The 10,193-nt window shown below is 42.7% G+C and overlaps 1 protein-coding gene across 8 annotated transcripts in view; it reads right to left on the bottom strand.

Moving 5' to 3' along the window:
• The window catches only part of fam131bb (family with sequence similarity 131 member Bb), a 45,608-nt gene that overhangs the window by 6,136 nt on the left and 29,279 nt on the right, over positions 1–10,193 (bottom strand). For 2 of the 8 annotated variants that reach the window (XM_072679572.1, XM_072679573.1), the window contains exons 3-8: positions 9,005–9,040; positions 8,408–8,513; positions 7,083–7,307; positions 4,921–5,061; positions 1,664–1,995; positions 145–402 (exon numbers count right to left, since the gene is read on the bottom strand). In XM_072679572.1, coding sequence (XP_072535673.1) covers positions 145–402; positions 1,664–1,995; positions 4,921–5,061; positions 7,083–7,307; positions 8,408–8,513; positions 9,005–9,040 — 1,098 coding nt within the window. The remainder of the gene's footprint in view (positions 1–144; positions 403–1,663; positions 1,996–4,920; positions 5,062–7,082; positions 7,308–8,407; positions 8,514–9,004; positions 9,041–10,193) is intronic. The other 6 variants (XM_072679575.1, XM_072679576.1, XM_072679577.1 and 3 more) reach the window with 4 other exon arrangements.

Below are 10,193 nucleotides of genomic sequence, written 5' to 3'. Positions count from 1 at the left end.
CCAGTTCATTACAGGTTCGTCTGGTGATAAATTGTGACTCTTCTGTGGCTTGTGAAATGTCAACGGCAATACTGGCGGATTACAAAGCACTGCTCCAGTGTGATTCAGTTATAGTCTGATTTATTAAGACCTCCAAGACCTCACCTTGACCTCATCCTCCTCCTGTGCTTCCAGTAAAGGCGAGTGTTCTGTTCCCACCTCCTCTGAGGGGGCTGTCAGACTTCCCTCAATTGTTGCCGCCACACCTATGTAACCACCCACGTCAGCCTGATAGGTCTCTATATGCCCTGGCCCCCACAGGTCCACCAATGGCGGGTGAGTGAGCGGAGGTAGACTGTGGATGGTGCTGTTGGGTGTGGCTTGTAAAGAGTGAGTGGCGCTGTGTAGTCTTTGTTCCAATATCTGTGAAGTGAGGAAAAAAGAATGTGAAAGAATGTGAATTACACCTTGTAATGGACGACTGATGGAACCTTATGAAAATAAGATGTCCTAGTACGAAGAACCTGTTCAGTGTTCGAAGAACCACCACATTCTAAACCAACAGGTTTAGACACTGGGAGGGTGAGGACAGACACATGCCTCCTCCAACACATGCGCAGCTAGCCACCACCTCTTTCTGAACCGCTGTCGCTGATGCAATGTCACAGGGCAACCAACACCCTTGGAGAAAAGCGGCTAGCAGACGCCAGGACTGAACACTGAAATGATGTGGAGAGAGCGAGCGAGCCATCCACCCACCAAGGCTACTTGTGCTCTCTTAGACACTGGCTGCTGATGGAATGCAACATTACCCAGGAATCAAACCAGTGATCCTCTGGTCATAGTGGCAGTGCCCAGGTCCACTGGACCACTCTGAGCCCTCTCTTAACTTGCCCAAATTCAACCCAAAAATTCATATTAATTAATAGGGCTAATAAAAGGTTTTCAACATGCAATTGATCGTATTCAATTCAGTCTTTTGGCCAGATGGGACTACTGAAATTGAGCAAAACCACAGGAAAGCCATATTTGATTATAAATAAATTACAAAAATGACATTCAGTGGCTACTGTTGAATGGCAAAAAATATACAATTTATTTTTGGACATAATTGGGTTAAAAAAAAATGGGTGGATTAGTGTAACAATATATCATATTGTATTGTATTGTACTGTTCAACCCTCTCAATTCAATATGGGTTTTAAACAAAAGATCTGGAGCAGACTGGAGCAGACAGAGTATTCATTAATACTAATTATATTGCATAAAATACAATACTCATTAAACAAATAAGCTTACAATGGGCTCACTATCCCTCCTCTGAAATGATTGAATCCATTTGCCTCTAAATCAGGAGAGAAGCCTGTCACTAATGTGGCTACTATAATTATATAGTATTCTAAAATATAGTATTTGTATAATGTTGAATAATTTAATACACTGAAAATGAATTACCATAATGTTTTCATGCGCACTGCATGTTTTTTCTGTGCTGAATCAATGAATGAATGTTGTGAATCGTTACACCTTTAATGACAGTACATGTGGCTTTTAAGTGGATTACTGATTCTGCCGTGATTCTGGCTTAGAGTTGAATGTGTGGCCAGTTCAGACAGTTTGTGATGATTGTTGTCACTGTTCTTGTTCCAGTGATGGCTGGCGGCTGTGGTTTTGGAAGGCTTACCTGTTGCTGTTGCTGATACTGCAGGATCTGTTGTTGTTGGTATTGCTGTATCTGCTGCAGTTGCTGTATCTGATGTAGCTGGTTCTGGTGTTGCTGGAGGCTGAACTGCTGCTGTTGCTGCTGAGACAGGAAGTGAGCTGCAGCGTTTCCATCAAAGCTGCCCTCGCAGGAAGTCCCACCTGTCATGACGTAGGAGCCGGTGGCGGGGGAGGCCACACCCGACTGCTCATTGCTGATTGGCTCCCAGGCATCTGAGGAGGAGAGGCAGTAGAGGCCTTGGGAGACATATGTGTGAGGCCATACCTCTGCAGAGGAGTGGTGCAGTATCTGATCTGAAAGCAAGAAAAGAAAGTCTTTGCTTTTTCATCTTCATTGTTTGGCTTATGCAGGATATAGTCATAGTCATGACAGGAGTGACAATGGATAATACAGTGATCATGACCATGTAAAATAAACCTCTTTCCTAGTGTGAATGTGAGCATCCGTTATGTAATCTGTCAGTAGGTCCAGGGTTGAGTTATGAGCTGTCCATAAACTAATCTGTTGGAGGTTGGAGGAGGGACTGTTACCTTGGAAATGTTTCATGAGCATTTCATCATGTTACTGCAGGCTCTATCTCACTGTGAGCGGAGAGTTTTCAGCCTTGTGCTATAAAACACATCCTTCTGGAGATGTGCTAAAGGCTTCCCATTTAAAAACTCTCAAATGCACTTTGAAGGTAAAACAAAAGGTAGAGTGCTGGTATGCAAGTCAACAAATACCAGTATCCTCTGAGACTAAGCACTGGAAGTGGCTCAGTCATTTCATATTTGAGCACAATGCCAGTCAGTCAACAGCCTTGTCAAACATCCCAGCAGCTCAAGCTTCCACTGTGCTATAAAAACAAGATAGTGATTTGAGCCAATTGTTGAATAACAATAACACTGAATAATGATGCTGGAGCGTACTATTCCTGTAGTTCAAACCCCCGCTCCCCCCAACCCCTGTGGTCATCATTCTGAATGTAAAATGAGCGTTCAGCTCACTCGCCCCCCAGGCAGGCCAGAAATGAGATTCTGTATTTACTGAGGAAAATGGCTCTTGTAATGCAGCGTAGCGGCTGCTGCTCAAAACACACTCTGCTAGCTGAGCAGTGCTTTTTCTCTCAGGCCATTTTCTTCTGTGCTCTCTCTCTCTCTCTCTGTTGCTCACTCTCCCTTTTTCTTTCTCTCTCCAAGATGTAAACACAGATGTGGTTCTGGAGTGAAGGCAGAAGATCCAAGAAAATGATCCTTGTACCTCCTAATATTTTCTCCTAATTTTGTCCAAAGCAAGACATATGGCTGAAGCCTTTTCAGTCTCTTTTAGTGTTTTTCTTTTTAAATGCAGTAACATGAGTACACATTTTACAGGTGTGTATAAATTCTGTATCCTTATCGTCCCTGTATTCTAGTCAGGCTGTGGAAAGTTCTAGTAAGTTCAGGTCTTTCACAAAATCATACTTAATCCTTAGAGAGTCATGGTCCCAGACTTTTGGATCCTCATTTACTCCAGCCCCAGTGTGTGCTGAATTCCAGATCAGGTGGAGGATGGTCACCCCTTGTCACACTTCAAAACACTCCCAATGTGCCTTTTTTTAAATGATCTTGCTCTCAAAGTAATCTCCTGGTTTGAATAAGTTAAAAATGACAAAAAGTGAAAGCAATCTCAGCAGAGAAAAGGAAAGATAAGGCTTATTTAAATCTCTTCCATCTGATCAGTTCTCCCTCAGCTAAAGCCTCACTGTCAGTGGACATGTATTAAGGTCTTACTGCTGGTTTAAACATGTCTTGTTCACAAAATCTTATTAGGCATGAAAGGAAAAGTCCAGTGTTTCAAAACCTAATCTCTATCTGCCATAACAGCAGCATTTAGTTGATTGCCACAGACATTCATTTTACTGCATTTCCTGTATTTCATTACTGCAAAGGAACAAAAAACAACTTACAATAATCTCCCAGACCTCAATAAATAGTCACATGCATAATTTCTTCTCTAAGACTTGATTACACATCCCTGTGTCTGCATGGCAGCACCAATTCTGTCATGGAATTTCACCAGTGTTTTGAGAGTTCTGTGCATTTTAGGTCACTCTTCTACTAACTTTGTGCTTCATATCCAGTCTGAGCACAATATTGACAGTCTCACGTTCCAGGATGACAACTGGAACAGGTCCAAATGTGTGTAACTTCAACAGACATGAGGGAACACTGGGAATCTTAGACTGGCCAGCAAAACCACTAGACCTCAAACCCAAGCAGGTGAAATGCAGTAGCTGAAATGTGCATCTAGTTTGTGGAAGAGTGGACTAAACTGGACAAGACCAAGACACTGGTGTAATCCTTACATGATAGAACTGACATGTTTATAAATGCACAGGGACATGTAATCAAAGTAAAAAGTAAAACAATTTTGTGTGTATATTTTATAGACCAATGGGCAGGTGCTGAAGCAACAGTACAGTCCTTATGGGCCTGTTTACACCCAGCATGCATTTTGTATCTGGATAAACTAGACCGGATTCTGATTACACTTGTCAATAAAACGCATCCCCAGCTTGATCAGATGAGATCCGATTTACTGTCACGTATAAAAAGCACACCATTTTCCGTCCTGTGAACCGTTTAGAGGAACAGTAGGGATTGTACAATGTGGTGGAACAATTCAGGGAATTCTCACCTTCCCGAAACCATTCCATCAGAAAATGAGTATTTAAACCGCAAAGGAATAAACTCTGTAATACTGCTCTCATCTACGGTAAATTAGCACCTGTTTTTTCATGCAGACAATGTGAAATCCAAAAGTGATTTGACAGTATTGTCCATCTTCAATGACCACATGCAACAGATATAGTTTTTGTTAAATAAATAAATAAATAAATAAATAAATAAATGGTATTAGGACTGGGTGAAATTGTTAAAACACAGTATCATAATGTTTTCTAAATATATGATGGAATTAATAAAATAATAATATTTAAAAGTTGATTTTAATAAAAGTTTAATCAAACCGTATTTCTTAGGTGTTGCAACTCTTGTTAAGGTCTTGGTAATCTGATATAGTTTGGTTGAACTGGCTTGGAAACAGGTACACTGCTATTTTTCGGGAATTCTAAAATAGAAATAATGCTTCTTATCTACCAAATATATTGCTAAAAAAACACTAAAACCACTAAAAGCTGTAATAACACTATGTCAATATCTATATCAACTTTTATCATGCATCAGTATAACTTGTACCTCGGCTGGTGATGCTCTCCTGGTTGGCTTCGCTCAGGTGGGCAACGCTGCCTTGATTGGAGCCTGCACTCATGCTCTCTCCATCCATGGAGGTCCATGCTAGGAGAGTGGCTTCAGAGATTGCAAATTGCTGCAGAACCCCTTACAGAGAAAAGAAGCACAGGTTAGCAATGACTCAATTGTCCTACCAGATGCTGGAGAATATTTTGGCAAAATATGCATGTTTGTTCTCTTAATAATCATCCGGGTCAAAGTAGCCACATATGCTCATTGCCTCCAGCATAACTGGGCTACTCGTCATTTGATAAGTGAGATTCTATTGTGTCTTCATCCTGCTTTTCCTGGTCACCAAACAATGTGATTAGGCTCAAACCAATGATGCTTAACCAGCGCAAGCCTTTTGACATTTTCCCGTCATTTTTCCTTCTCATCGAATGAAAAACTCTCAAACTGGTAATCTTCTCCACCATTTTAGTCAATCATATTGCTCCTTCTGAAATACCTCACAGCCTCAGTATTGCATCGGATGCATGATCACATTTTCTCATGGACCATGGACCTCAATCTTGAATAATGAGAGCAGGGACACATCAGTTGAGGCACTATACCATGAATATGGGATAGCTCTGCACAGCACTACCATATTCCCACCATTGTCATCACCACAAATAGCATATTATCACCCATTCAGCCTGATTTACACCGTTCACGTAAGCTGCACACCATGATGTAGGGGTGTTAAGAGCCTGTTGGTAGTAACACCTGATGCAATGTGAAAGGACAGCAGATTACTTATTCTACATGGAAATAAATCATATAATTAGCTTAGATATGTTTAAACTGCCTCTCCTCTCCACATATGGCATCTTGTCCTATTCAGTGACATATAATAGAGTGTGTAGTGTACATGATGTGCAGTTTAAAAACGACAGGCTTGTTACACTGTAAAACAAGTTGAACAGGGTCTAAACATAGTCTTTTATTGTTCACAAGGTTTTTGAAAAGCATGTTCAGTGAATAGCTTTCTGTAGTCAACACATTAGGGCTTTAATGCAGTGGCATTACTCTTTATATGTTTAGTGCATACACTATCTGTCCAAATGTTTGTGGACACCCCTTCTAATGAATGCATTCAGCTAATTTAAGCTGCACCCATTGCTAACACAGATCTACAAATGCACACAAACACACTGCTTGCCTAGTCCATGTAGAAAAGTATTGCCAACAGAATAGGACTCTATGGAGCAGATAAACATGAAGTTGTTGGCCACCATGCGTAATGCCAGGCGTTGGCCAGAAGCGTATAAAGTGGAACTGTGTCCTCTGGAAGGATGGTGCTCCATCCAGTACTTTTGAAATGAGCTGGAGACAAGGTGGAGTGGTGATCACTCCATCATGGTGATCATTATTCAACACCCTCACTAATGCTCTTGTTACTGAATCAAATCCTCACAGCAATGTCCCACAATCTAGTAGAAAGCCTTTCCTGGACAGAAGACACAGTTACTCCAACTGGATAAACTCTTTTTTAATACCCCATTTATAACAACGAGCAGGTGTCCCAATACTTTTGTGCATATAGTGGATTTGGAGTTCAGCTAGAAGCGTTCTTTAAGCAGCTTTTCATTAGATGTGTGATTTTCTGGTAAGCAATGAAAAACGTGCAGTCATGTGGATCTATGAGCTAGTTAGCTCTGTCAGTATACAGACTAGAAAGGAAGTTTTGGTACGGTATTTGGACTAAAGATCTTATATATAAGGAACCCTCTCTGTTTGGACTCAACTACAATCAAAACTGGGACCCATGCACCTCCTATTCCTATCTGTCACATCTTTACAACACATACTCAGCATAAGTCTTCTTAAAGACTACTGCAAAAGCATCCCAGGAGGCTCCTCCTGAAGCTGCTTGACAGAACGCCAAGAGTGTCTAAAGTGGCAACCAGGCACCAGAGTGTTCATTTAAAGAATCTTTATGGTCACTGCATAATCCCATGTGCTTATATCATATATCAGAGTGTAGAAATTAGTGAAAGGAAGAAAGGCTTTGGTGTGTCCCCACACTCGTACCTGAATGTACAGATAACGTTTAGTTAACTAGGATCTTGTGCTACATGTCAGAATTGGTCTTATACCTCACTCTCTTTGTACACTCTCTTTACCTGCAGCGAAGCGTGCCTCTTTCTCTCCGTCACTGAGGTCGCTGTAGGCATCGTTCTCCAGCTTGCGCTCCTGCTGGAGGTGGAGGGTGGATGTTCGGCCGGCGCTTGAGCCCCCCGCTCCCACCGTCTGCATGCCCCAGTTCTGCCACTCGATCATGTGGGCCACGCGGCCTTGGGCCATGGCTGTCGGCTTCGTCACCTTGTCCTTCATAGAACGTGTCACTCCTGGAATGGAATAATGAAAGAGGGTAAGAGGAAAAAGGGCATGAGGGAGAATGAGAAGGAAATGGGAAAAGGGTAAAGAAAGGATGTTGGTGGGGTTTAGAGTAAGATCGGTTGCAAATAAAACATGCTCTGGGGCTGGCTGGAAGTGACATGAACAAATGAGCTGGAAGCTTTAAATTAATTAGGGGAATGCAGGGCTGTTATGAGACTGTGCACAAATTAACTTGGGGAAGGAAGTGGCTATGTCTCTGACAGAGGTAGATGAGAGTGAAGTTAGAAGGTTAATTGGAGGCAGATGAGGATGCCGTCTGAGGAATGACACTATGGCTTGTTGGAATGATCACTCTTTGCACTAACGCAAACCTGCACGCAGCATTAGGACCTCTCCCCCTATTAGAATCCTGTCTTTTATTCAGTTAGGCTTATTTAACACACTGCAGGTCCCATAATGGGCCGAACTCAGACTATAATTTGCTGCTGGCTTACTAAAGGACACTCTATATATGACCCCTTTCATATCATTCCAGGGAGAAATGGTCTCATGAATTCTTTTATGATGTTAATGCAGTATTCAACGCTAAATATGATGCCGGCAGACCTAGTGACTACACCGCAGTGATGTCGAATGAAATGATGATTATGAATTATATGTTAAGAAGTGGCTTTTGGAGAAATTTTTGAGAAGAACTTAACACTGCACTGCACTGCACATTACAGTTTTACAAGGACACAAATAAGATATATCTGAGAGACAGAGACACTAAACACTGCACAAAACACTGACTGATCTTCACGCTACACTCCACAAAGCACTTACATACAAAAACCACTGCAGTTACCATCCACCGCCACTCCCGAAAGTGACCAACTGTATGAAAAATGTGTTGTGGATACGTGAGCTGGATTTATTTCTTGGTATGGATCTTATCTGACATCTGATATCGCACCAATGGCTTGAGAGGCCATTGGTGAGCATTGCAAATGAAAACAGGGAGTGAAAAGGGCACCCACAAGGGGCCATGTTGGCTCCAACTCCGCCACGCCCACTCAGACTGGAGCCAACATGGGGTCAGTTACCAGTTTACAGGACAGACACACACCTGACACACCTGACAGAGAGGACTTAGCCAGAGCGCCAATGCTGTAGGCGTTGGAATTCCGCTTCTTTAGCCGAGGCAAGATGGAGGTCGTGTCCTCCATGGAGAGCTGGAAGGGGAAGAAAGACAGTCGAGAGGGGGGAGAGGTGGGGAGGGAGAAAAAGAAAAAGGAAAGGATAGCAGAAGAGGGACAGTGAGGGAGCCGGAAGTGCACGGCAGCACGGAGGAGAGGGACATTTGAGTGTGGTGAAGATTTAGGAATGTTTGAAGGAGTGGGAAGCACAGAGGTGATGGGAGAAGTGGGAGGGGGGATACAGATTTAGCACTTTGGTTTAACATGGGTGTGAAATACTAGAAAAGACTACATTTCCCAACAGCCTGCTGTTCGGTGTCTATCCTGTTGCCTTTTTGTGGTAAACGATAGGATCTAGCTACCGCAGCACACCAACAAGTCACTGCAAGGCCGTTGTCGAGGCAGACCAGAGGGCAAGGAAGTGGGGAGTGAAGGGAGAAGATAAAACTAAATCTAATGTGAGTTGGAAGGCAGGTAAAGAAACAAAGAAAAGTCAAAAATGAGGGAATGATAATCACAACACTTACATTGATTCCATCCCATGAAAAGTCTGTTCGCCCATGCTGAGAGAGAGAGAGAGAGAGGGGGAGGGAAGGGGGGAGGGAAGGAGGGAGGGAGGGAGGGAGGGAGGGAGAGAAAGAGGTAGAGACAAAAAGAAAGCAAGAGAGAGAGAGAGAGAGAGAGAGAGAGAGAGAGTAGGAAAGAAAAAGAAAGGGAAAGTGTGATGGGGACAGAGAGGCATGGTGAAAGAGGAGAAACCAGCAAGAATGGCAGCAAGGAAAGAAGACAGGAGGGAGAGGGATTGTGAAAGAAGAAGGCAGGTTTAAAAACATGCAAAGTAGAAGGAGAAATAGAAGAAAGAGAGGAGAAGAGAGGGATTCTTTGTTCAAGAGAGAAAGTGAAGAGGAGTAACATAGGCCAGCCCACCAGAGGAGAGGAAGTAATTAAATTGGGGAGTTCATTGTTTTTTTATAGTGGTGGAAATATGCAGCGATCTAATGAGTCTTCCTTTTCATGCCAAAGAGTTTGTTACAGTTGCCTGTGTGCTATTCATTACTAAGAAATCCTAAGCAGGTTCCAAGCAAAATGCAAAAAGCTTTGGCTCAGACAGACAAACATACAGGGGCAGCGATTAAAGCTCTTCCTGGGGGAAGTAGAGTTACATTATGAAAATCTACACTGTAGAGGTGCATCATACTCGGATGGTTTACAGTAAACGACTGCTCTGATTGCCCTAACTGAATGCCGTATACTGGTACATTCTGGTATGAGTTACTCATTAAAACAAGGGCAGCTCACTCGAGTAGAAGCGGTTGTTTTCCATAAACCACTGGAGTAAACACTACTAATTAGCTCGCATGTGCCTTCAAGCCTGTTGCCCGTCTGCACAGACAAACACACAGGACAGACAGACTAACAAATGAAGTGAAAGACTTTACATGATGCTGTGCTGTGAGAGCAAGGCAATCTCTACTGCACACATGCTCTGGGCTGTCACTAAGACACCTTGCTCACTCTATTCAGAACAAGACAGAACTAAGCTTGTGTGGCACGTAGTAAATCTAGAGAGAGCTGGTTTTACGCTACAGACAGTATGTGGTGGGTCGACTTTTGCTAATTTTGTTTGAATCAGTTACGCTGTAGATATGTAGAAATGGGCTGTTGCTGTCAATAGTAGGGGTGTAATTTTTTGTGATTCAGTGCTGCCTTGATTTG

This window comes from Salminus brasiliensis, chromosome 5 (assembly GCF_030463535.1).
Source record: "Salminus brasiliensis chromosome 5, fSalBra1.hap2, whole genome shotgun sequence".
Lineage (NCBI taxonomy): Eukaryota > Metazoa > Chordata > Actinopteri > Characiformes > Bryconidae > Salminus > Salminus brasiliensis.
This window is presented reverse-complemented; position numbering and strand designations above follow the sequence as displayed.